This window comes from Calidris pugnax, unplaced genomic scaffold (assembly GCF_001431845.1).
Source record: "Calidris pugnax isolate Ruff unplaced genomic scaffold, ASM143184v1 scaffold89, whole genome shotgun sequence".
In the NCBI taxonomy this organism is placed as follows: domain Eukaryota; kingdom Metazoa; phylum Chordata; class Aves; order Charadriiformes; family Scolopacidae; genus Calidris; species Calidris pugnax.
In genome coordinates this window covers 7,052,624-7,079,919 of record NW_015090865.1, presented here as the reverse complement: position 1 = coordinate 7,079,919, position 27,296 = coordinate 7,052,624, and the positions used below count along the sequence as shown (strand labels likewise).

General features: G+C 44.2%; 1 protein-coding gene across 1 annotated transcript in view; it reads left to right on the top strand.

Annotated features, from left to right (window-relative positions):
• Nucleotides 1-27,296, top strand: part of TCERG1L (transcription elongation regulator 1 like) — a 67,901-nt gene that overhangs the window by 36,695 nt on the left and 3,910 nt on the right. The window contains exons 5-11 of the mRNA XM_014945220.1: nucleotides 6,650-6,775; nucleotides 12,462-12,556; nucleotides 12,950-13,038; nucleotides 14,628-14,782; nucleotides 18,773-18,842; nucleotides 23,378-23,513; nucleotides 24,421-24,510. Coding sequence (XP_014800706.1) covers nucleotides 6,650-6,775; nucleotides 12,462-12,556; nucleotides 12,950-13,038; nucleotides 14,628-14,782; nucleotides 18,773-18,842; nucleotides 23,378-23,513; nucleotides 24,421-24,510 — 761 coding nt within the window. The remainder of the gene's footprint in view (nucleotides 1-6,649; nucleotides 6,776-12,461; nucleotides 12,557-12,949; nucleotides 13,039-14,627; nucleotides 14,783-18,772; nucleotides 18,843-23,377; nucleotides 23,514-24,420; nucleotides 24,511-27,296) is intronic.

The window sequence follows — 27,296 nt, the reverse complement described above, 5'->3', positions numbered from 1 at the left end:
GACCCCCCAAACTACTTCCACTGAAAATCCAAATATGAAACATATTATTGGACTTTGTTGTGGGGTGCTGGGGGGAATCACAGCGTGTGTGGAGTTGCCGTCTGTCTGTCTGGTCATTGGAAAGTGGCAGAGGACTTGGGCAGATTCCCGAGTGGAAATGCTGCCACAGTCAGAGGACTGAACTGTAAGAACTAAGTAAAAAAAAATTATTGTTTGTTTTGCAAGCTATCACAGCAAATATACACATTTGTACTCATCCTGAGTAAGGATATTCTCATTCAAAACAAACAGTTATTTATTTTCTCTACTTTAACTGTGTTTGGGAGCTGAATCTGTCTTCTCAAGCGCCTTTTTCGGGCACAACAGCCATTTGTTATGTAGATTCTGGTGAAGCTGCTGCTCTTCCTGCCCCGTGTGGCTTCCCTGACCCCTCTCAGTCCATGAGAGACTACTGAAAATATTTACCAATAATCTGTTTTTTATGCAGAATTCACTTGCCAGCCTGGCACTCAGACATGTAACAGAGGATGATTGTAATGAAATGTAAATATTTTCCAAATGCAGGGCCTTTTCTGCCAGGAGCTGCTGCTGCTGGGCCATCTCCCAGCACGCTGGCACGGTTGCCTGTGGGCTACTTGATGTGCCCGGGGGGCTAGCAGCATGGCTGGGCTCCTGGCCCTGCTCTGGGGGCTGGCAGGGATGGGCAGGGAGCATCGCTCACCCCTTGCACCTGGGAATTAACCCTGGGCAGAGCCCTCGCAGCTGAAACCCTTAATTCCCTTAATTTCTTGGTGGTAAATGCTGATAAAATGGGTTTTTCCGAACACCAGGCGCTGCAGGGGTGGCCGGAGGAGGTGACTGGCGCTGGGTTGCTGAGACACCGTGTCTGCTGGTCAGGGAGCTGCAGGGAGATGGGCAGTTACCTCCTTAACTAATTCCCTGAGCTAATGAGGGGTAGTTTCCTACAGGTTTATGCCTCCTGGTGTTTAAATAGCTGCAACCTTCAGTTGGAGTTTTTTTGACATTCAGAGCACTTTGTGTTCTCCTGAATGCTGGGGCACTTCAGAAAAGATGAGGTTTTGTCGTCACCTTCTTTCAGTCCGAGCACTTAAAGCATCTCTCTTCTTCTCCCTTCTCTGCTGGTCATGACAACAGAGGTGTTCATTCAGTCTTCCGAGACTGACCTTGCTTTTCAAATTTTTACAAAAGCTACTAGCAGTTTCCAGTGTATTTGTGGAGGAGCACAGGAATGTTTGGGCAAATATTCCCTAAAAAAGAAGGTATGATAAAAGCACTTTGCTTCTGTAGGAGCCTGGAGCCATGCTGGGGCAGCTCTGGGGGATAAATGTTCAGCACTAAAAAACTCATTACTTCCAAAAGTTTTGTGATGAGCAGGAGGTGAAGGGCTTTGGGGTGATGCTGTTGGCACCTGGGTCTTCAGCACCCTGGTCATATTTTTCTGCTCCTGCTTTTTAAAAGGTATTGTCAGTCTGGGTTTCTGTTAAAAGCTATAGATACCTGTCTATAAATACCTAAGTACGCTGTAAGTTGGGCTTAAGGAGGGCTGTTGAGCCCCTGAAGCAGCCCAGCCACTGTGATGCCTCTTGGTAGCACCATGCCATTGGCATTGCCTGCATCCCGGATGGGGATGTGGGGATGCAGGGATGTGGGGATGTGGGGATGCAGGGATGCAGGGATGTGGGGATGCAGGGATGCAGAGGTGCTGCAGAGGCGCTGCTGGTGCTGCACTGGGGAAGAGCTTTCTGCTACATTTACCTCCTAAAGCCATTCCCTATCAAACAGTTACAATTAAGCAGTAGGAATTTGCTTATTTCATATTACTTAAATGATTATTGTTGGTAGTGCTTCACTAAACTCCGGTGTAAAGGTGGTAAAATGGGTCTATCCCTTAGAAAAGCCTGGTGACAGCTCTCCAGGTTGTCTTTCTGCTGTGTGGTTACATCTGTGCACGTCTCCCTGTGTGTATCTGTCTATCTGTCTATAGTTACATGTGCATTTCTCATTTAACCAAAGAGTCAAAGTCCTGTACTAATTTTCTGACCCCCTTATAGGGCAATTTATTAATCTGATGGAATAGCAATGAGGTGATTAAGTTTCTACACTATCCATTTTTAACTAAAAATAAAATAAAAAAATTCTGTGTCAAAATCCATAAGCCAGCTAATGCATTTTCCAGCTCGCTGTGGTGCCCCCGAGTCCCTCGTGTCTGTGCCGGGCAGTCCCGTAACCTGCTGAGAGCTCTTCCTTCCTAGAAATTCACATTCATTTTGGAATCACCCTTTACCCTTCCATCTCATTGCCATTCTTCTATTTTCCATCCCAGGTCACTGAATATATTATTTTCTCTACTTTCCAGTATGGTAACAAAATAGATCTTCAATAGCAATTTCCTTTTTTTTTTTTCCTGCTTTTAAGTTTAAAAATAGGAAAACTCAAACAAAAGTACTCACCACGAAAGGAGACAGCAGCCATATCTGCCGCTGTGCGGAAAGCTCTTTTGAGCATTTAGAATCAATATTAGCATTTTATTTCATGTGTATGGGTTGTCTCCTCTTTAGGCCTTTCTGGGGTGGGTTGGTTGGGTTTTGTTTGGTTTTTCTGTGCAGAAGTGGAATTCCTCTAGACAGTGTCAAAAGGGCAAAGCCCTACATCAGTGATGCTCTGCCGTCCCTCGGGAGGTGTAAGGTAAAGCTTTCCCCAGCAGAGCTAGGCCACTGAATATTTAATGCTCTTTGTTAATACATTCTCATTACATTTCAATTTGGATGTAAAAAAGAATCCTTGTGGCTCACATTTGACTTAGAAATAAGCATATCTCGGAGTACCTGCTGGGCTTCTTATTGAGTGGGGGATTTTCAGTGTTGCATCAGTGACTTGAAAGTCAACAAAATTATACTGTTAATAGGTTTTCGACTCTTTGGTCATGGGCACACTTTTTAAAATTACTTTCTTGGGCTTTTACTGCTGAAAATGTTCACCTTCTTTAGAAACCAAGGGTGATGCTGTCTGCACACAGCAGAATGTAATGAATATATATGCAAACAAGCAAGAATAAAATTTCTGACAAAGCAGAGGAATTAAAACGCTGGTGTTCCGGGAACAAAACAAGGTGCTGGAGTAGATTAAAACAGAACAGGAAAGTAAGCAAAATTCCCATTTTCCCACGCCTGAGCCCAGCAGCTCTGCACATCAGCCAGTTGAGCAACACAAATCTTCTGGGCCTTCACCTGGGTCAGGAGATGAAGCTGGGAGCCAGCAGCAGGGGAGACCCGGGGGTTTTCCCAGGTGTGGGAAGCCCTGCAGAGCAGAGGGGACAACCCCAAGGGCCGGGGACAGAATCAGAAGGTGCTGCCTTACGGTGAAGTGCGTGCACAGATTAACTATGTACGAGGGTGCTAGAGTATATTTTCCATTTGTTGTCCTGTTTCTGAGCTACTTATGGTTCTGCTGGAGATGGGGCAGTCGGTCAGTTACGTGGTGGGGAGTTTCACGTTCTCTTCCTCAGGTGCTGAAGCAACAGCCTAAAAATGCCAGTTCAGACACGCTGGGTGACGGGGTTGTCAACGGACTGTTCCCAGTTTGACCAGTGTGGCTGTAGCCATTCCCAGTTTGGCCAGTGTGGCTGTGGGACTTGGCCTCCCCGAGCTGCCCTGGCTGGGCACAGGGGGGAGAGGGACGGGGGCTGCTCTTCTCTCATCCTCTGTCAGGGATGTAAATCAGCGTCTGCTCATCAGGGATGCAAATCAGGGCAAGTCAGTGGCACTTGCAGAGGATCCTCAGATCTCTGAACCTTCTGCTCATCCTCTGTTGTCTCCTGTGTCCTTGCAGAGCCCCCACTGCAGTTGGGTCGAGTCGTGGGTGGCCTGTGTTCGTAGGGGACAGTAAAATGCCTCTGCACCGAAATCACCTTAAAACTGGACCGATGTTCTCAAGACGCACGACTCACTCACCAGGGCTCCTTGGCTCTGACAATAGTCAGAAACTTCATGGAGAAGATAACTTTTATCCTCCCCCTCCTCGTATTGTTTTACAGTGAAATTTGCCTAAACTTAATCATAGAATGCAGAGTGTGTGGGGGTGGTAGGTTCATGTGTAGGTGTTATTCCAGCCCGGGTTATGTTGGGTTCATCCTGAGAGCTTATATTGCATCCTGACATTAAACTCAATCCACAGAGTTTATTTGTATTCCAGATCCATCCATTGCAAAGGCTGCTTTTTATGAGCACGAAGACCTAGAAAGCATAAATATTTATTCCTTAAAGGTTATGATTGCCTTAAATCATTCAAGCTTATTTGGTGAGGATCAGATGTAATTAAACTAAGCACTTGAACACATCTGCATGTATGAAATAATATATATCTGTATGTATATATGTGCATGCTTGCCTCCAATGTGGATGGGAGCTGGGAGCTAATTGCTTCCATCAGACCAAAAGATGCACTGATAATTTTATTATTCCTGGATGTGAAAATAAATCAACATAAAGCAGCAGTTGAAATTATCTACTGGAAAGTCACGTTTCACACGCAGCACACGCTGTGGTAACAGCACAAGCAGAGCCCATCTCAGGGAGTGTTTGTCCAACTATGGGGAGAGAATTAAGCACATCATGAAAATTATTTGTGGGACCTGTGCTGAGCCCATCAGGTGGCTCAGCTTCACATCTGGAGGTGTGAGCTGCTCCCTCCTCCTTTGCAAATGTAAAGGTGGAAAAGGAGAAGCCAGAGATCCCCGGCCACGCTCATCTCCAGTGTTGTTTGAGTTGTTGGTATCTTTAAAGGAGGTCATTTTGGGTAAATTCAGAATAGCTGCATGGCCTTTTCCGTATATATTGCTGTAGGTAGCGAGGCTGCCACGTGAATCGGAAGGGATCAGATGATGAAATATGATTTTAATCTGTCTCTGATGATTCTGGAAGTGAGAGGATGAAAGTGTCGGTTTTATTGTTATTAAATTGAAAAGCCAAAGAACACCAAACAACTCTTGCTCTACAAAATATTACTGGTGGAATTAATTGTGTAGCACCGTACATCTAAGTTACAGAGGGAAATCCTGGCTGAATTTGGTCTCCAAGGGTTTGGAAACCAGAATTCTGGTCTGTTCACGCGTGTGTCCTGCTGGGCATCTCCATCAAACCGGAGGGGCCGTTGTGAGTCTGCTGCTGCCTGGATTGCTCCGTGTGGTCGGAGGCACCTTAGACTTCAGTGTTGGAATTGATGGTTCCTCGGCATTTCTTTATATCCAGAGAGCTCATCAAAGTTAATAGTTTTGCCTGGGGCTTTTACAAAAACAGAAAAAAGAAATTGTCGTTGCCTGAGGTCCGAACATTGTCTCGGGCTGGAAAATGGTTCACTGTCTTGTTAGAGATGGCCAAGGTTACAAGTGCCTCCAGTTACGTTGTGCTGTAGGTAGCACAACAAACATCACACCGACCTGTTCCTCTTCCATAAATGCCTTATCATTCTTTCTTCAAACCCTTTATAGGAGGAGGTACCTTCTTGTGTTGTCACAATACCCAAGACTACAGTTTTCAGGAAGAAAAAGTGTCCTTTTTAATGGTAAAATGATGTTATAGTTGCATTCAAAAAAGCAAAGTGTCACCATGTTGGTGAGAGTTAGGTTTAATAATCTGCTTTGGCAGCTGGAGTCCGAGAGGCAAAAATCAATGAAGAGGTTTATAGCGTGAGTGAGTTTTTCTGACGGAGTGAAGGTTCCAGGAATGATCCCTGTTGCTGTGAGATGCGGAGGAGTTGGGATAAGAAGCGTTCGAGGGGTTAGTGAAAGGAAAGGACAGTAAATTCCACAGCTTGGATCGTGCTTGGATGTTATTCCCAGAGTCTGCCTTAAACCAGGGATAGGTCACTACTCCCTGTTTAATTTTGAAATTTTGGGTTCTAAACAGAGCATGGAGCCTCCTGATGGGACACCTGAGTTCATGTCTGAGATGAGATGATGTGGTACCCCGTCTTCTAGTTTCTGAAAAATGGTTTCCTGTCTAAATGCACAGTTAATGGGAAACTGATGCTCAAGGTTTGACCTCAAATTTGGCAATAGTGGCCAATTCTCAAGGAATAAGTAGCCTGGTTTAATTAGCATAGTTTTAGCAGCAGACCTGCGTTACTACTTTATTGTGAATAATGTGTATGAGCAATTTAGCGATTTTCTGTTTAGTGAGTAGTCTCAGCAGAGTGTGAGTCCCTTGGATAAAGCTGCTGTTTTAAATTGTCAGCAAAATAATTTCCCATGGATGGAGTGGGACACAAAGGGTTTGTGATGAGTAACAAACTGGAGGTGTGTTATTTAGTCTTAAACAAGAAAACTGATCTTGCTGTAAGCTGTTCTGAAAGCATTGATATAACCCTGAAAATTCTTATTTTGTGGACCATGTTTTCATTAGTTTAAAATTTCCACTGATGCTTATTTGCTGAGAATCGGTGGACATCATGGCTGGATAAGACCAGTAATGCAACTAAACACAAAACTTCCTGGTTTAACCATGCAAATGGGTAGAGAGGAAATGGGTAGAGAGGAGGTTAAAAGAGTATTCTGAAATAGGGCTGGGAAAAAAGTGAGTTGTTTTTTTTTCTGGGAAAAAAATAATAAGGTTTCCTTATGGTTTGAATGCAGGTTCTGCCTCCAGGATGGATGCTCACGTGGGACCGTTGATGCCAACACAAGTCACCCGGGTCACTGCTGTGTCCGCGCCGGCGGTGACCTTCATGGCAACCAACCTGATGGAGCAAACCTTACCAGGTGTGTTTGTGTTTCTGTATGGGGTTTACGTTGCTGGAGCATATGTTGGATGCCTGCCTACTTCTCAACAGAGCCACGCTTCCCATTCTGCATAAAAATAGGGGGACCCTTAAAAAGCCAGCTCAGATTTTATGATGTTTGCTTTAGCGTTTTGGAGCCTGTTCCCTCGGTCGGGCAGTTGGCAGTTGCTTTGCATTTGGTGATACAAAAGGCAAGTTCCTGAAACGTCCTTGGGCTTTTCGTGTCCCAGGCTGGTGGTATTGAGGAGCGTTACAGCGATAATGTGGTTATCTCCTGGATAGTGGCTCCGTGAAGCCTCGTTGGCTGCGGCCTCCGAGGAGCTTTGTGCTGCGCCGGGCGATAAAGCCGCTTTATTCACTGTCATGTAAATGTGTGTGTGTTGTGGTGAGCGGAGGGGTTTGCTGTTCCCCGTGGCTGGAGGAAGCCGTGTGCTATTATTTAGATTCACATATACCCCTTGCAAGTCACGGTGGAAAAGCAGTCAGGTTTCAATAGGAAATCGGAGACTTTTTTTTTCCTAATAAGGTGAAATCCCTCTTAGGTTGTTGTGAAGTCAGGAGCCCTGTTAATGGAGGTGAGATGCTACGATGGGGCTGGAGGGGCTGTTCCTCTGCCCAACCTGGGGATGGAGAGGGGCTGCCAGCCCTCACCGGCCATGTGGGGTCCTGAACCCACCTTCCCAGCTGGGTTCCAGAGCAAAAACTGGCATTTATCGGGAATTACTAGGTATCGGCTCAGCTGTGATTTATCTGATCCTTCACATCTCGGGGTTAACGTGGTTGTGGAGGTGATGAAGGGTCAGAAATGAATGTGTTTGTACCGTGTTTGTTCATGTACACATTTTTGGTATGGAAGATCTCACTTGTCCAGCGAAGCCGGTTCCTCTGTGGGTACCTCAGGCTCATCGGCTCTACCCACGGATAAGATAAAAGTTTCATGGAATACTTTGTGATCAGCTGTGCCAGGGAAATCCATAAGTGGAGCTGGAGGCTCCCTTTGAAGCAGGTCTGCCTGCTGCCGTACCTGTCTTGAATAAGATCCTGTGATTGACTTTATGCTGCTGAGTATTCCGGCTCACTCTGGAAATGGCTGAAAATTTTATGACACAGACACCTTAAAACTGAAGGAAAGTTCATAGACGTCTCTTTCGACATACGCAGTTTAAAGTTTCTTGTCTGGTTTGCTTTGCTTTTGGTAAACACCTTCTTCTTTTATCCTCTGTGCAGTTATTGTGCTTGAAGACCTGCAAACTCCTCCTTAAAGTCACTTGTATTGACTCGCTTTCTTCTCAGAAGCGAGTGAGATGGAGGAAATATTAAAACTGTTCAAAGAATACGGGGAGAGAAGGTGAAGATTTGTGCAAGGGTCATGCTGATCTGCAGCTTGTTGCTTGTTGACAACTGGAACCATGGTTTCTAATCTATTTTATATCAAATATATTTCATAACCCTCTTCTTGGCAGATTCGAAAACACAAACACTCCTGATTTTATCCATCGTGCTGAATAAGGATTTAACGGTATAAAGCCTTCTGATGAGTAGATGACTTCTGATAAAGGCCAGTGGGACGTTTGGTCAATAGGCTGCCTAAATCAAAGGGCTGTTCTGTTGGGAGGCCGTCAGTTTGGGAGAGCAACCATTACATTTTTATATGCAAACAAGTAATGTAAATAAGATGAACGTTATATATTTCTTTCCAGCTTTTTCCTGAAAATACAAAATAACTTCCTCTTCCTCCTTTTGTCATCTTTGATTTACTGCCAACTACGCCTAAGAGAAAAATGGTAATTTCACTCAAGTATAGTATGGATTTTTCTTTGGTGCTTCTGAGGGGATCACCCTCTTTTCTCTAGGTTGTTACAAACTGTCATTATCTCCAGCAGAAAAACAATCAAAGTAGGAATCATAATTAAGAGCAAATAACAGTAATAAAGGTGTTTTCACAAATCAGCTTCAAAGTGCTACAGAAAAGCAAACCTGCCCTTTAGGAAGCTGTTGGAGATGCTGAGAACCTCACCAAGTCCCGTGGTGACCTGTCCCTGTGTCAGTGGGCGGTGGGGGCTGGGGCTGAACCAGCTGGTGGCCCCACCAGGACCTGGTGCTGGGACCTTCTCCTGCCTGGGGGTGTAGTCAAGCAGGCCAGCCTGCTCCGCATTGGTGGGTGGTTAGGGTGGAGAGGTGGTTTAAGAAGATATCGTCCTCCAAGTTTGGGGTATTTTTAATATTTCCTTTTTTTATTTTTAATTTAAAAGCTAAAGACCGACCTTGAAAAATGTATTCATTGAGCGTCTCCAGCCCAGGAGCACCAAAACACAGGGGTTGTTTCTAAGAAAGGACTGGGGTGGACAACTGGAGTACCAACACATTACGCCATGAATCTTCCATCTAGTATGTAGAGCACTTCAATGTACACACCAGGCGTGTACAATCACACCTTGCTGCCTGCTGCAGCCACAGTGTTAAACCAACCTACAGATTTCATACGGTGTTACAGCCACGCTTTTGTTTTGCAATATAGATAAGCCTTTCTTTGACTTGGTTTCTAGAGAGAAAATTGTGCCTTCAGCAAGGCTTGGCACAGTTGGATTTTGCTCATGACAACACCAAATCCCTCTTTCTATGAAGACCACATTAATGAAATTTTCTGTGTATCTGGAGCAGGAGGAGTAAACTTTGCAATGGTCCTGGCTTCCAATAAGCATTTATTTTTGTACTGGAAGCTGGAAAAGCCCAGTTTCAAGTAGAAAACAGACTTTTTTTGCATTCCAGTAGGTACAAGAGAGGTGGAGCCGTAACTACCGCCCACACAGAGCTCTGCATGATTTTATAGATATTCAGAGATCAGATCGTTAAGCGCCTTGAAGATCAGGGCTGAGATCTTGATTTTTAAAAAGACTCACGTGCAAAGAGCAGAGGAAGGAAGGTCAGCAAGAACTCAGTGAAGGTCTTTGACTCAGAGCCCGGCTTTGCCTGGGCCAGCGTGCGGGGGTGTGGAGAGAGGGGCTGAGAAATGAGGCTTAAATGAGGGGGAAATGCAAAACCGGGGAGAAACCCCCTGCGATGGGCGTCCAGTGGCCTCGTGCCCAGGGGGGGAGGAGGGGAATGAAGGAGGACCCTGTGCTGTGGCTGGAGTTGGTGGGAGCTGGAGCTGCTCTGTGGGATGCGATGCTTGTAGGGGTTCTTGTGGCGATGCTCTTAGTGATGCTCATAGGGATGCTCGTGGTGATGCTCGTAGGGATGCTTGTAGCAATGATTCTGCCTGTGCAGCTCCAAAAAACACAGGCACAGAGCCAGTCTGGGAGCTGGGTGGTACCGTGTCCAAGGGGATATGCTGGCAGGAGTTTTTCACCTTTTCCTGCTTTAACAAAGAAGCTGCTCTCAGGGTAGTGGCAGACAGCACCAATTTGGGCAGTGCTGGCTGTGTGCCTGAGAAGTCCAGCAATGAAATGAGTTTGTCCTTGGACTCTGCAGCAGGCGTACAGCCCACAGTATCGTACGATAAACAGAGGATTTGTCCTTGTTATTTTACTGTTCTCGTTACAAATCTCCAGAAAAATAAAGGGGTGAGTGGGAAGAGACGCTACGGAAGGGAAAAAGCATTGCTGAAGGAGACTTGTTCTGAGAGGGGAGAGAGAGCTTGGCAGGGCACTGGGAAACCAGTGAAAGCAGAAAATAGACAAGTTACAGGGTGAAATCCAGTGCGGAGGCAGGAGCGGGAGCGGAGGTGATGGGGAAGGTGGGATCCCCGCCGGCGGGAGCGGGGCACGGGCCCGGCTGACGTGGCCAGCACTGAAATCCTGGGCTTGGCTGGAGCCAGAACCAACAGGGGAGGAATTGGGGATCAGCCAGGGTGGGTTTTAGGCTAATCTCAAAAATACAAAAGCAGTGAGGTTGTGGGAAGAGACAGAGCTGCCTGGCAGGGATGCTGGTGGGGTAATAAAAGCTCAGTGTTTAGATGCATGCACTTCAAGTAAATCCAATTCTCTGAAACAGTTAGAATCAAAATTTTAAACTTCCTTTGGGGTTAATGGAGGTTTGGCCTCTAAATACCTTTGCAAAACAAATTTTTTAAATCTATTCTCCATAGTTACTTCTGGAGTGAATCCCTCTCCCCTCTTCCCCCTCCTCTCCCTCTCCAATTCTGCTTTTAATAAGATGTTTATGATCATACACCTACATCCTCGGTGATATACCCAAGACAGTTTTGCTACTTCACCTTTACTTTTCATACTGTGAATTATTCATGTCTCCCTACCTGCCGGGGAGCCTCGGAGAAGTCTCTTTAATCAGGTATCTTTATCCTCCCGTCTCCAGCGCAACCTTCGGCAGCGAGCGCGGGAGCACATCGTTAGTGATTACACTGCTAAGTTTAGGGGCAAAAATGCTGCTTGATTATGTTGGAAATATGTCGCGGTGGCTTAATTGTCAGACTGCAGTTTATTTGATGCACTTAAGTTAAAGGGGGGGGAAGGTTGATTAATGAAAAAAAGAGTGAAACTGAGCAAAAATGGGCACCAGCTGCCAACTGCAGCGTGAGCAGAGGAGAGGAAACCTCTGAGGATGTGAGGAGCCCCAACGGCGCCGTGCTCGTGTCCTCCTCGGGGAGCAGAGAGGGTCAGGGGAGCTCCGGGAGCAAGCGCAAGCCTGAGTTATTCTTCTCTTGACATTATTCTTAGGGAAGAATGGTCACAGTGTTCAACTGTAGATATAAAAATAGATGACTCCTGACGTGCACAGTGACTTTCAGGACTATCTTTTTCAAAATTTTATTTTAATTTTTTTTAAAATTTCATCTTATTTTATATGTGCTGATGGTCCAAAGTTTTGTGTACGTATATTTCACACAGGAATGGCTAAGGAACTGTGTGCTGCAGAAGTTCACCTGCATCACTGTGCCACTGATGCTCTATTTTGAGCACCCGAGTCCCTCCCTGGGCCTTCAGCTTTAGGATGCTGTGAGGGAGCTTTTCGAAGGAGGGAGAAGAGAGGTTGCCCTGGGCATTGGCAGTTCAAATGGGAATTGTGTCCATGCTCAGTTCTTCAAGCCGATCCTCAGTTGTTAAAGAGCAGGGTCAGGGCAGGCGAGAGAGAAGCAGTTATGCCGTACATTGTACTTCTCTGTGCATCAATACAGAGCTCTACGAGTGCTTTAGACTCTCAATCCTATTTCATTTCTTCTGCATCAGCTGTGGGAAGCTCCTCTGCCAAATTTCACATGTGCAACAGTTTGTTTAAGTCTGCCAATTAACATCTATGTATTTGTATTAATGCTCGTAATGATTAATTAAAAGTTGATGTCAGCTAGGTAAATGTGTTTTCTGGTTCCTCGTGCATGTGCTAGGGGGAGAGGGAGCTCTGAGCCCCTGGGGAGATGGGCATGGCCTGTGGAAAAAAGGGTTGTGTTCAGGGAAAGCAGGACAAAAACCTCAGGGCAATGAAAGCCTCACTGCAAAGCATGTGAATGTGTCCCAATAAGATCCAGCACGGCACTTAGGGAGGTGATACGGTCCTTGGCACATGTGTGTGTGTAAATAAAGGACTGAGGGGGGAGGAGGAGGTGAGGAGACTTGGAGCTGCAGGAGTGGTTTGGTTTTTCTTTGCCAGTTTTGCCTTGCTGGAGATCTACTTACTGCACACTACAGAAAAATAATCCTTTCCCCTTACAGATAATGTCAAAGAATCGAGTAGATCCTCCTGCCCACCGACCCTGATTTTACACACGGAGAGGAAGAGTGTCCCTGTGGAGAGCGATGGCAACAAGGTCTGTGATGGACTCTCTTCTTTTAAAAACCTCTTTAAACTATTGAACTGCACAAATCGGAGTCAGGATGAAGGACTGTCCTGGGGCTGGAGCTGTGCTGGGGATACGGGATCGTTTCCAGTGCACAGAGTTATACCCACCGTGGTCCCAAGTGAGCCGTTGGCCTGGACAAAAGCAGGTCTGGTGGCTTTTCATTTGCACGGCTGTAAGTGGGGGACATCTTTATGAGGGCCCGTTTATCTGGGCTATTCTCAAGGCAGCTGGTCCTTCCTAGAGCTGTTGGTGAAATAGTGGCTGTAAGGGTAATCCACTTCACCTCAGAGTGATCTGTATAACAAGAACTGTCTTCTGCCTCGGCTTTATTTGGTGACTAATCTTTATCTGTCTTTCAAGGATCATTCTTTTAAACTAGTAAATGAGGATGACAGCACATCAAACGGCAACAAGCCCGTGGCCTCCACTCCCGTGCCAGGATCACCATGGTAAGCAAATGCCATCAGACCTGTGAGAAGCCATTCATCAGTGCCAAAATTTTCAGGAATCTTACCAAACATTACCTACCTTATGAAATGAAAAAAAAGCAAACCAGAACCCCCCCCATAATCCAATATCATCATCTTGTGCCCTTACTCATTCTTAAAATTACAATTTTCTAAAGAGAAACATGAACATAACAATATCTGCATTTGCAGTTCATGCTCTGTGACTCAAACAAAATACCATGTGTCCCCTGTGGATAATTGAAACCGTTATTACACCAAAGAGGAACAGGCGACATGTTACATGGGGAAAAGGACATTAATTTTAAATTAAATGTCAAATTATATTATGGAAAAAGTCATGGAAAAGAGAAGAGGTGTCACAAGGGACCCCAGCATTTCTAACCTGGGGTGACGGCCCGCGAGACCTGGTGATACTCGGTGATTAATGAGCACCGTGGGGATCTGAGTGCGTGGCCAAAGGAGTGCACCAGCAGCGAAAAAACACACGTTTCCAAACCCACTGGTTATAATCTCTGTCAAATAAGGGCTTTCATGGTCCTGCGTGCACATGGTAGCATTGCACGTCCCAAACGAGATGCTGGTTTCAAGTCGACCATCATTTGCAACTAATTCTCCGGGTGGCTCTGACCCCGCAGTGAGCTGCTTACAGCAAGGGGCATTTCGGAGCAGGGACTTACTCCTGGGCAGGACTGGACTGTAATTTGAATATTTATAAAAGGATAACAATAACCCATTAACGTTAATCAGCTATGTTCACACACAGTGTGTGTGATGTTTCTTAGTTTTCATTACAATTCAGAAAGCATGGGCTTGAGGTTGATATTCTGTTTGTTTGTTTACATATAGATTTAGTGAAGTACAACTTGAGGTTTCTGAACGTCTGTTAAGGGTGGTGCGATACTTATTTTCATATTATTTTAGCTGATTTAAAATGAAGGTCAGGGCAAAAAGCTGAACCTCTGTCAGGCGTGTTTTAACTGACCAAGTCAAGAAGCTGCGGTTTGCACTGTGGCACTTGGTCACATTTTTTGAATTTGAAAGAGAACCCATAAAAATCAACTTAAACCTTTGTGGTGGGCTTCTATGGTGGCTGGTTGTATTGTCCAGGGCAGCGGACAATGCGGTGGGAGCCGGTGGGGATGCCACTGGGAATGCCATGGGGATGCCATGGGAAAGCCATGGAGATGCCACTGGGAATGCCATGGGGATGCCATGGAAAAGCCACAGGGATGCCATTGGCTGCTCTCAGCCACAGATTTAGAACATGAAATGCATTTTCCTGTGGCTTCTCTTGCTGTGAGCACCACACCGTTCCTCCTCGCCTGGTTGTTTTTCCCTTCCAGGATAGAATATTTCACCTGCTGCTTTTTGGGGGTCTTTAGACCATTTCTGTGATGTTTTATTAATAAGAAGAGAGTAACCCGAGGTGAGTGGCGTGGGCTGGCAGGGCCTGGGGCAGGCTCTTGCCCACGCACCGTGAAGGGAGATGCAATGATCCATCTGCGGGTGAATTTCTTGTTCGTGGGAGTATCTGGCATCATCTAAGCATAGTTTATCACTTGGAATAGGTGTGTAGTCTGGACTGGAGATGACCGGGTCTTCTTCTTCAACCCTACAATGCAGCTGTCTGTCTGGGAGAAGCCGGTGGACCTGAAGCACCGCGGCGACATCAACCGGATCATCGAGGATCCCCCCCACAAGCGCAAGCTGGAAGCTGCAGCAGGTACCTACAGCCCTGGGATTATTTCCCTCCATTTAAACTCAAATGTCGAATGAAACGTGGTTGCTAAATGTGTTCAGTCAAAGTTTGATAACCGTAATTAGGGTGGTTTTCCTTTTGAGATTTCATAAAAAGCACTGCGTTAAAATTGATGTTTATTGCAAAATCCTTATTTTCATTGACAGGCTGGGGGATAGAATGTTCTCGTTATTGGCAGTGAAGAAACAGGTGGCTTCTTATACTGGATGAATCTTTGATGTATAATATACATCTCGGAAGGCTCTGTCTATGTTTTATTGCATTTATTTCCAGGATGTACATTAGGAGGGCATTGCCAATGCATTATTCAGCTGTTAGACAAAAGCAGGTACTCCACAGCTAATGATTATCCAACCAAGCTGTAGAGGGGAGAAAAAAAATCCCAGTAGTCTACTCTAATGAGTGCTAAAAGGTTTGGTGGAAACGCGGGTGCTTCCATCTGAGCATGACTCTGCCCTTCCCCTCCTGAGCACTGCGGACGCCTGAGAGCGTGACTGAAGAAGAACCTGCTGGTCTGCAGGAATCCACAGGGGTCAGATACAGCTGGAAAAACTGAAAAGCCCTTGGCTTGTCAGTCACCCAAGGTGTTCACTGTCTTCTCCTCCCCAAGACAGCCAGGTTTTGAAGGCAATTTTCCCATCCCATACTCCTCACCATGCCAGCCTTTCTTCTGCTCCCCCTACCTTCATTGTTCAGTCCAGGTTTTGTCCCTGCTGGTGACCAGTCCAGGAGCAGCCTGTTCTTGCTGGTGCAGAAGTGGCTTCATAGCTTGTTCCAACCACATTTCTCTCCAAAGATTGCATTTCACAAGGTTTTTTTGTAGACTCCCTGTTACTGGGAGCTGCTCCTTTTATTCCCTGACCCCCTATGTTGTCTTTCACACAGTAGTGGTGTCAGTAGGACCTGCCATTCCTGGGAGGACATCAAGGTGCACGGCCACCATCTGAAATGCTGCTTGTCTTACCATTCTTGAATATTCTGCTTTACAGCAGTTTCTTTGTAGAGCCTCCTCCAGCCGATGGCTGTTCTGTAGTCGTGAGGTCTTTAAAAATGGAGAGGGGAAAGAAATGAGACTTTTGCCATTCTTTTAAATTGTAGTATTTTGTAACTCAAAGTAAGGTAGCGCTGCCAGTCCCGTGAAGCCATGACCTGCCTCTTGCACTCGGGCCGTCGGGGCTGTGATGGACACACAGCTCCCACCAGCTGCTGCAGGAGAGGGGCTGAGAGTGTGCAATTGTGGACTTGAGACTGTGTCTGCAGGTAGATGAAAGTGAGAGATAATCAGGAGTTACATTAGCAGAATTTTGCTGGAAAAAAGTTCCAAAGGATGGGTTTCCATCAGTGTAGCCCTTGTCACCATGTAGTGCCATTGCGTTTTTCAATGTAAATTTCAATCCTCAGATGCTTGTACACACATCACTTTTGTATGTGGCTTGAATAACTTCAGCTGGGTATCTGGTCATTCCAAAGTGTTTCTACTGAAGTTCATTCTTCAGGAGAAAATATAGCATACATTTTTTATTACAGGATATATTGAAAGATCAGTTAATTACTGACAAGGGGGAATGATGGGCAAAGACAAAACTGAGGGCCATTGTTCATGGTCTATAATTAATAACGAAGAAGAGTCTAAAGTCATTGTTGGTATGTGCCACTTCAGAAATCTATTTTTTGCTGTGTTCCAGCCTTTCCATCCTTTTTATTTATTTAATATCTATATGTTATCACCAAGATTTGATTCATGCATCAGTTTCTTTATGACCATGGTTTTCATTGTTGCTAATAGTCTTAATTTTCCTTGATATAATTGGGACTTGCGGTTGCTCAGTATTTGAGACAGTCAGGTTATAATTAGTATATATTAGCTGCTGAGGTGAAAGGAATTATTTGTTACCATTTCTCTCAGCCTGTAATCTCAAGTAAATAAATAACACAAATGAGCTGTGTGTCTGCAACAATGGTTGCCAAATTTATTTAGCTTAGTTGCTGCTGCTGAGTTTTAATTAGAATTTTTAAATCAAAGGCACAAAAAAAGTTGGCAAGCGTAGTTGTTCACGGGGTGCGATAGGTTATCTGTGCATCGCTCTGCTGAAAGATCAAGTGCATTTATAATTTGGGCATAAATGAAAAATTACTCATTTATCAATTACTCTGCCTCCACAAAGTATTAGTTCTTAGGGAGATTTATGGAGGTGTCACGGCTCTTTTCTAATGGGTTCCCATCAGGGCATCTCGTGGAGTCATTACTCCTCTGTCGCAGTTCTGTGTCAGACTGACCGTAATGCCCCTGTTTCCCCTCAAAAATTCCTTGAAATGTTTCTTATTGCAATTATTGCCTTCGGCGCTGGTTGCAGTTGAGATCAGCTCTGTCTCCGCAGGTTGTTCAGCTCCTGACCGAAAGCTTTGTGATATCTCTGTCGAATTACATTCCACTTTCTGAGTTTATAGGTTCTTTTTCCTATTTCTTTACCTTTTTAATTGGGTGTCCCAAAGAAGAGCTTACAAGAAGAGGTGATAGTTCCAGTGAATTTATGTTTACTTAACACATGATTAAATTCATTTATCTATTCAAAGTGCTCGTATATTGGCAGCAACGTTGAGATCAAACTGCTTATTTTGGAGTGCCATTCATTGCTCCTTATTATCACTTTAAGTTGTAATTAGTAAAGTGTTTGCGCCTGCGGTGTGTTCCCTCCTCACGAGGTCTCTGCTCCTGCTCTGCCCACGTTGCAGCTGCTCTTGGGGTTTTATTGTTCCTTCTGCAGTGATTTAGTGGATGCCGTGTTCATGCACTTAATATAAATAAAAGGTAGCATTTGCTGAAAGCACACCAATAAACATGTAATTTCCCTAAAACAGGGAAACCAAATGAGCTAAGAACAAGATTCTTAAATTGAAACTTGAAATAAATGGCCAAATTTCTGTTAGCTTCAATGATACAAAGATTGGACTCATTTTCTAGGAGATGTTTTGGAGTTTCATCTGATTTCAGTAAGATCAGATCTCTCTATATCAAGTTATTCAAACCTTTTATCTCCATAACCTAAATTCAATTTTATATTTATTTTAAATTTATTTTTTCATAGTTTCCTAAACAGCCAGAGATGTCCTCACTACCAGTCTAACGTAGAAGGGCTGAGGTTTGGTGTTTCAGATATTCCCAAGCTAACCACATATAGTTTGATTTTTATATTTCTCAAGTAATTCATGGTGAACTACTGAGCACTGCCCACCCAAACCCAGCACCGGGTGGACACGACGTCTGGTGGTCGGTCCATTTGAATTTTGACGAAAACTGCAGGTTATATACATGGAAAAAAAAAGATTTCCAGAATAATTTCCCTCTGCTCCGTACACTTTACATTCACTATGAGTGACGATGCGACCTTATTGTCCTTCAAGGACAAGTGTCCAGCCCCAACCAGGAGCACAGCGGTGCCTTGGAGATACCCTGAAACATTGGGAGTGAGGAGGTTGTTGGCATCTCCACACCCTTACTATCCTCGACGTTGAATTTCTGGAAAAGCAGCATTATATTTGCCTGTGTAAGAATGAGAAGTGGGCTAAGGAGGGAGATTCTGGAGTCAGTCAGCACAATTGAATCCCTCAGACTGAAATAATTGTGCAGAAATGTCGTTGGAGTTGCATTTTTAAGGGAAGGGAGGAAGGAATATCAGGTGAAACAATAACAAGATTTAAAACAATAATGTCACAAATGAACGATGAACATTTTTTCAGAATGAAAATGGTTGGGTTTATTGCTATTACTTTCATTTGGATGAAGGCAATTCTGAAAATCTGATGAAATATGTGTTATTTTTAAAATGCTCTGTGGAAAGTGAAAAATAGTAAATACCTGAGCAGCAGCCAAAGACAAGAAACGAAAGGTTGATTTGAGGATTTTGTATTCCCATTTGTCTAGTTCAAATCTAACAACTATTTATTTCTTTTTAGCAGACAAATGTATTAGCTCTTGTCCAGGGGATGAAAATGATGATCTTAGCATCAAATCTAAGAGAAATAAGTAAGTTCTAAAGTTTACTTATCTATATGTAATGTTGGGAAGCTCATGTCTGGTACAAATAAGCACAGAGGGAAATGCAGTTCTTTTCTTCTCTGTGGATGAGATGAGATTCATCTCTGATGAATTATGAGAGTCATTCTTAAGGTATCCAGTCCTCATCAAACCCTATGAATCTTGATAATCTCCGTTTCCCAAGATGTTCACCCATTTTTGTCTGAGTAACTCTTACTTACTTTTAAATGGTTAAAAAAGGACTGTAAGGATGTGTAGTTATTTCAAAGCCATCGGATAAAAGCTTTATCTTCATTGAAGTGAAGCGGATTTTTTTCGCTGGTGTCAGGGTTTCCAGCTCCCGGCTCAGAAATATCCGCAGGTTTTTCTGTTACTGTGTTTTTACTTGACCTTTATTACCAGGTGTGTTTCCAATGCTCATGAAGTAACAGACTAAAAAAAAACCCAATGTGCCAAGTAAACAACTCTCTCAGCCTTTGCCAAAACAGGACGAAAATGAAGTAAACACTTCTGTTTTAAGGAGTTCCTCAGAGACATTTCACTCTGTTTAACCTTTGGCCAGTGACTGCACACAGCCTGAGCTGTTCTCACGGGATGGCTGGGATTAAAATACTGGTTTGGACCATTAGAAAAAATCTGTAAAATAAATCTGCATAGATAATATGTTATATTTGGGGCGGAATTTTGACCAGTAAGCACAACAAATTTCTGTATTTTCCAAGTGAATATATTGAAGATAATTATACTCTGTCTTTTATTGCCATTCTTGTCCTACTGCATTGGGTGGTTCTTTTGACCCCGTTAAGGGTTTCTGTGGATTTATATTAATATGAAGGAAGAATCAGATACTCTGAGTTGAATTGTACATTCAATGTTTGGTATAAACATAAGCTCCACGATTATAGTGCATTTAATGTTTGGTATAAAAGGGTTTACTTATACTTTATGTATACTAAATATGTACTTTTACAATGTATATAATATTTAGTATTTAGAAACTAGTATAAGACTTATAAAAGCATTTTAAGAATACTTTTATTAACATCAGTGGATCTAACAAAATAGGCCAGTATTATGACCTTTTCTATCTTTGCTTAACTTTTAAATTAAATATTTAGATTAGAAGGAACCGGTTCTTATTTGCTGTATTTGGACCATTAGTCCCGTGAAAGTCAAGGGCAACGTTCCCCTAAGAAACAAGTAAGATTTGGCCTGGCAGCATGGCATTTCTCAGACTTCGCTGTGATGATCCCAGTTCCCCAGAAGTTTGACCTGTCATCAAAAAGCCATAAAGTGTTTATTTTTCTGCCAGCAGAACACGCATCCCCAAACCACTACATGATTTCTACAGCTGTTTTGAATTTTAAATTCGCTTTTGTAGCATGTAAAGATTTCTTGGCACTTTGCTTTGTACCCTGAGACAATGGCAGAACATAGAGCTTCATGGATGGACCTTTAAAATACCGACTTTTTACTAAAGAAATGCAAACTAAGGGCTTGTTCAAATGTATAAATATTGGACTGTAGCTTTGGGTCTCAGTTGCCTCCATCTGTGTCTGGCTGAATTAGTCAGCCAAAAGCAGAACCAATTAAAAAATATGGCCCGTAATTCCTTGTAAGAAAAGCAGCCGAGTTACTCCCTGCCATAAGCACCAAAAGGGGAATTCTCAAGATGTGGAGTCTGTTGAAGTGCTGGTCAAACTCCAAGTTTTGGATAAGAGGACACACATCACCAGCTTTTCATCATCCAAGTTGCACGTACAAGGTCCAAATCTGACTTTCTGTTTCCTCTGCTTTGTTTTCCTTGGGCACAGACAAAGCACTGCTCACTCCAGACGGAATCCAGATTGCTCTTTACAGAAAACTAAACAAATTTTCATTTTGGTGCTGGAGGGACCGAAAAACTATTCATATTCCTGTCATGTCCATGCTAATAATTGCCTGTGAAGGCAGAGAATGTTTTCCTACATTGAACAGGGAACGCTGTTGGGAGATGTTTAAGAAAAGTCACTTAGTAAATCGTATTATTCCTTTGACATAGAGTAAATCATCTGCTATACAGAAAGCTCGGTGATAGTGATAAGATCTAATTCCGTAGACGTTCCAGCACAAGTGTTTGTAATTCAGCTAGAGGGTCATCACACAGAGGTTCAGATTGGATCACCACTTCACCTTGGTAAGAACAGATCTACTATTTGGCTTCTCTTGCTTTTTGGTGGCCAAACTGACAGAGGACCTGACCCAAGGCCAGTGCAGAAGCCACCAGGACTCCCTGCTTTCTCTCAGGGACGTTTGCCCAACCTCTGTCCAGGTGCAGGAGCTTTGGGCTCCACAGCCTGCTGTGGCACGGTCATTTATGCTTCATTGGGATATGATGAAACTGCTAAAAGATACTGGGGTCACATTCATCCTCAGGCAGTGCTCTGGTTGTACTCCATACAAAAGGAAAACAATCTGCAGAGAAACTTATTTTTTTCTGGGTTTTCTTCACAGAATGACGGAAGGGCTGGGGGGGACTCTGTCCCACCGGCTCCCGGCAGGTCGCTCAGGGATGTGTCCAGGGGGGCTGAGCATCTCCAAGGCTGGAGCCCCACAGCCTCCCTGGGCAGCTGCCCCAGTGTCCAGCCATCCTCACAGCAAAAAAAAGCTTTTTCTTACGCTCAGATGGGTGTCCCTGTATTGCAGTTTGTGCCCGTTGCCTCTTCCCCTTTCTGTGGGTATCACTGATGCACAGACATCTCACCGCACTGTCCATGTTGAGATTGAAGGCTTTTGAGGTCGTGCTGGTAGGCTGCCCATACATGTCCTTCTGAGGAGAAAGTCACATAGTTTGTCATGCAGATTTTTGTATTATTTGCTAAAGAAAACTGTGTTTGTAATTGTCATTTTTGGCATGAGAAAGAGGTCTGAATTTCCGCATCATTTTCAACTGCAGAAGAAGGACTGATGGAAAGAGGGGCTCTTCTGCTGCTTGGCTGGTGGAGGAGGGCATTGTATTTTTCTCAGTTTCAGCTTCAAAAAGCTCTTTGTGTGCCCTAGAAGTGGAATTGGGCTTTTCATGGATCATGTCACAGAATAAAACTTGCTATTATGATATAAAAGTTGGTGTCTTTGTGTGAAGAACACCAGTTTGATCTCTCTCAAATCACTCAGAGTACAGTGTCATTTTAGGATAAATGTAAGTGTAATGTAATTATTTGTAGAAGGAAGGTAATGTGCGAGGGCTCGCGTTACATGCTGATCTAACTCATTTGCTTGGAAACAAAAAAGTGTTTTCCTGTTGAAATTTCAAACTAAGTATTATTCCGCAGTGGTGAAAATTACATCAGTGGAAAATGCAGTCAGGCGTGGTAGGAGGCTAAAAATCAGATCACCTTATTTCATTATCCTCACTTGAACCTTGTGATCATTCTAAGGCTCCCGATCTTTCTAGAAAGAGCCTTAATTTTTACTGAACCCACTCATTGCTCAGAGCATGAGGAAAGGGCAGGATGGACTCAGAAGTCTGGTTTGGAGGTCTGGGTTGGCTGCTTTCTCTTAATTGGGGAGTTCTGTATCCCTGTCTCCCGTCCCATCTCCTGGCACAGCCCCTGCCCCTGGCCAGCTTCCCACCTCAGTCATCTCCTCCAGCAGATGCTGAGGGTCCATGGGGTCAAATCTCCAGCCCTCCAAACCACGGGGAGATAGGTGTTGGCTTCCAGCCCTGTGAGACAGCAGTGTTAATGGTCTCTAACTCTGATAAAATTATGTAGGTGTTCATCTGGTGTGAAAAAGTTCCACTCCAGTGGTGACACCGGTTCTGTAGGGCTGCGCCTGAGCAGACCATCGCTCTAAGGCTGCTGCTACTCTGTGGTTGCAACCAATAAACTCCTGTCCTGCAATGGGCACACGTGTCTTTATCCAGGGGGTCTTGTAAGCAAAGGGGCTCAGGCAATAAGTACTAAGTATTTTCTCAGAAACCCCTATTTATTCTAATCAGATACAATCTCGGAAAAAGGCTTTGGGGATAAACACAGACCTTCAGGCACCGACACGGGGCAGGTTCTTGGCTGCTGCTTTATTGCAGGTTTGTGCATGCGATGCATTGCCCGGTTCCTTCCCTCAGGAGCGAGCTCGTGGGCTGCATGGGAACATAAAATAAAGATTAGTGTTGACTTTCAAGTTCAGGGGCAGAAAAACCGAGGAAAGAAAAATGAAACAAGATGAGTCTCTTCAGTCACTCCTTTAGAGTCTCCGCTCCTTGACAAATTTTATATGAAGCTGTCACTTTTCTGTAGCTTGAAATATAGCGCAGTATTTGGCTGCTGAGCTCCTCTTTGATCACCCCGACAGACCATCCTTCCACACGAGGAGCTGTTGGAGATCCCTGTGGGTTAATAAAGAGCTGCAGGTTGGGGTCACTTCTCAGGGGATACTCCGTGCATGGAGATGTCCTACTGTCCAGGAGGATTTTCTAGGGAGGCTTAAAAATCCCCTCGTGAGTTGACAATTACTGAACTATTTTCTGTCTTACCTTGTTAAAGAACAGAAGATTCCCAAGCTGCTGACCAGGGGAAGGCTGAAAGGGAGGAGAAAACGGAGGAACCATCGGCACGGCGGGTCTCACCACCCCTGGAGGAGCGCATCACGCATTTCCGAGACATGCTGCTGGAGAGGGGGGTGAGACACGCGCTGCTTCCTTGGGCACGTCCCCTTTATGGAACCAGGGCATCACCCCGAACCACTGCAGGACTCGTTTCCTAACTGTCACTTACAGTCACATGAAGAAATATCGAGAGGGGTTCTTCTGTCTGTTACCGCGTTGGTTTGGTGATACTGGGACTTTTCCTCCTGTGCATCCACCCAGAGGTGGCTGTGCAGAGCTGAAAGCCCTTCGCAGGTGCAGTTCTAATTAAATTCCTACAGACAGCCCCAAAGAGAAGCAGAGGCAGTAGCTCCTCAGCATGCACCAGTGCCATGTGCCATCCCAGGGCCTGGGTGAACGAGGGACCTGCGTGGGCTCCTGGTGGTCCTTCCACATTGCTCACTGCAAGGAGGTTCTGGAGAAGGTGGAAGAGCCTCTGTAGGAGGTGACACTTCCCCGTGCTTGGGTGGCTGCCCGGGGCCCTGCTCCAAAGCAGCACATTTACTACAAAAACATGGTGCTGGGAAGGTTTCCAGTGTGTGTGTGCACTGACAGCCTCATTTGGGTTATAATTCAAGTTTTGGAGAGGAGGGGAGCTAAAGCCGAGATAATTGCTTAAATGGAAATTGATGCTTCTGTTGTACAAAGGGGATGATAAAATGGGAATTTTCCGTTCTGCTACAGATTCTTTCCATCAAAAATCTGGAATGAGCGTCTCCCAGACACTCGCTGAGATGTCCTAGAGCAAATCAATACTAATGGTGTGGGGGCGACCAGAGCATTGCCAGAAACAGATTAAAATTCAGCTTCCAACCGCTCTGAGGCATCCTTTAGAGGGTTCATTAGCTTTCTGAACTACTCTTTTGCTTCACCTTGGAACATTTCCTTCTTTCACATCCTTATTAAAATTCCTTAATGCCACTGTGTTTGTGTACTTCACAGGTTTCAGCATTTTCTACGTGGGAAAAAGAGTTGCACAAAATAGTATTTGATCCACGCTACCTTCTACTAAATTCAGAGGAACGTAAACAGGTGAGCGTCACCTCCAGCGTAGCTGCTGATTGGCAGCAAACATCTCCCAAATTAACCGGAATAACAGAGCAGTTAACTTGGTAGGATAAAAAGGATTGCATAGAATTAAAATTTCTTTCTTGAGTTTTGCAATAAGACTCGTATTGTCAGCTCTGCTCGTGAGAAAATGCTCTGGCCTTTGAAAAGGGAGTGGTGACAAGTGATTTTGCACCGAGATTAGAGCTGCCGGAGCTTGGGGTGTGGGAGCAACTCCCCCTGAGTCTGGGAGACTGGGCTGCAGAAAGGGAAAGGGCCATAAAGCAATGTTTCCACTCTGAATTATTTAAATATTGTAGAGAGACTACTGCATTTTTATTGCCTAGAATATTTTCTAGGAGTTTGGCAGTATTTACTGCTGTATTTTGCAATAAATAAACTGGCCTAGGTGTAAGGGGATAGAGACGGTGGCTGCGCTGGTTCCTGCTTCAATGGGGGTTGTTTTTCTGGCAAGTGCAAAGGGAAGTGGGCGTTTTGCTGCCTTCTTTATTTGGGCGTTAATTATCACTGGGGATCTAAAAGGACCTGAGGGCTGAAAATTAGTCTAAAAAATTTAGGAGAGATGCAAGGATGTTGTGGAGAAGGCGAACGCTTCTACTCTGTGGTGATTTCTCTTCCTTACCGGTCTTTTGTCATCCTGGAAGAGGAAGAATTTTGAATATGGAATTGTCCGTATTTTAAATAAACACCATGAAAAATGGACTTATTCCTATTCCATTGCACAGGGTCCCATATTGTCTTGTGATTCTCCGGAGAGCTTCTTGTAGGTATTTACTGAAGGTCTGGGCACATACATCTTCATTTACTACCTTTCCAATATTTTCTTTCCTAAGAAAAAAAGTGCAAGAAAACAATATGGAAATACAGGAATAAGAATGTAAGAGAAAACAGCTAGAATGGAAAATACCACTAAACAAGAGACTAAGGAGGGGGTTTTGTATCTATTTCAGGGAATCGGCAAGGACAAAACTTAGACCTTGATGAGTCAATCAACATATATTAATTCTTCCGTTTTGTCAGCCTTGGGGATGATATAATAAAAATACATCATGAATACACATAATATAATGTGCTTGAGGCACTGCTGAGGGGGACCTTGTGTAGGGGGTGTACTGAATACTGCAGGGAAGGGTTCTGAAAAGCAAGTAGTTGGCAGGGCTGTAGGTAGAAACCCATCAGCAGGAAGAGGTTGGCTCTGCAAGAGACAGTAATTTGGGGGAAGAGGGTGATGGTTGGGTGCTCTTCTGCAAAACAGGGTTAAAAAGCCAATAAGCTTGGGAGTACATGCCAGGTCTGTAATATATTTTAGATACTACACTTGAAGTTAAGACTTCTAGATGTTCATTATGAGTCGTGCCACTTAATTAGACCCCATTTTCCTCCAAGAAGTAGTTTAAGAAGAAAGTTGGACAAGAGTTGTTGCCTGATTTAATTAAAGTACTTCTTGAAGTGCAACTCAAATTAGTAGAAGGCATTATTTAGGTTTATGGAAGCATTTACCTTCACTGATGCTGATGGTGTGACCTCAATAGCAAGTGTCTGAAACCTGCTTAAATTATGCAAATGAATTTATGTTGGAGGGGGCTAGAGGTGAAAAGTGGCGCACAGTGAAAGTGAGGGGGGAAGGAAGGAGGGAAGGAAGGAAGGAAGGGAATAAAGGAAGGAAGGAAGTGCGTGCCAGAGCACGGCTGGCTGTACCAGAGTTTCCTTGTGAAAGGCAGGGCAAGCTTTTTGACTGTGATCTCCAAATGTCTGAGGGAACTTCCTCATGACTTGAGTTGTTGTTGAGGTGGATTTGACTTCCAGGAGTGGAAGCCCTGCCCTTACACTGCCCGAGGAACTTAACGATCTGTATTGAGCATCTGTGGTTATCTCTGCTTACTTACCAATATTTTCTGAGGGGTTATTAGCAGTTGAAAGATGCTACGATATTTCAGCAAGGAACAGTGAAGGGTAAAGGAGCAACTGTATTAAAATAATGAGCTACCTGTTAATTTTGATTTATTACCTTCATCATAGCTTCACTGATAACAGAAAGGCGAGCAATAACGGTGTCACCTGCTTTATTTGTTTCATTTTTTCCTTCTTGTCTTACACTCAACCTACGCAATTATTGCAGTATCATATATTCTGATTTTCTAGGTTTCTTGTAGTACTTCTTTCATGGCCATTTGTTGATGTTTACTTTTCTGGTGCTATTTCTTCCCTTTTCCACATACCAGACTAGCAGTTTTAATTTGGTTACTTTAGCTTTCATGACATGTAGATTTGCACCTGTGCATCCTCATGACTGATGAGAAGGCAACTGTGGCAGTAACAGTAGCAATCATATTTAATGTGTGTAATTTGTGGTGGAAAGGATGGTGAATATGGGAAGCTAATAGCAATTTGAGGAGCACCTCCTACTATTCAATGACTTGCCACACAAAATTTTTAGAATGTAAAACCAGCAGGACCAGATTTTTGGTGTTAAAACTGTGATCAAAGCAGTTGGCAGAATTTTGTGGCATAGTGAACTCCTTAACTCCTGTCCAAGACACCAAAAACCCTGATGCTGAGCGCCCTGCTGCATATGTAGCTGCCAAATACTGTTAGAGGGAGGCTGTTGACCCTTCCAAATGCATTAAAGCTTCGGGGTGTATGTGTACAAAGGGTCATGTATAAGCTCGGGGGGTTTGACAACTGATTTGAAAGGTCTTCAGGCTTTTTTGGGGGTAACCTACAGAACATTGATGTTTAGCAATGTAGAA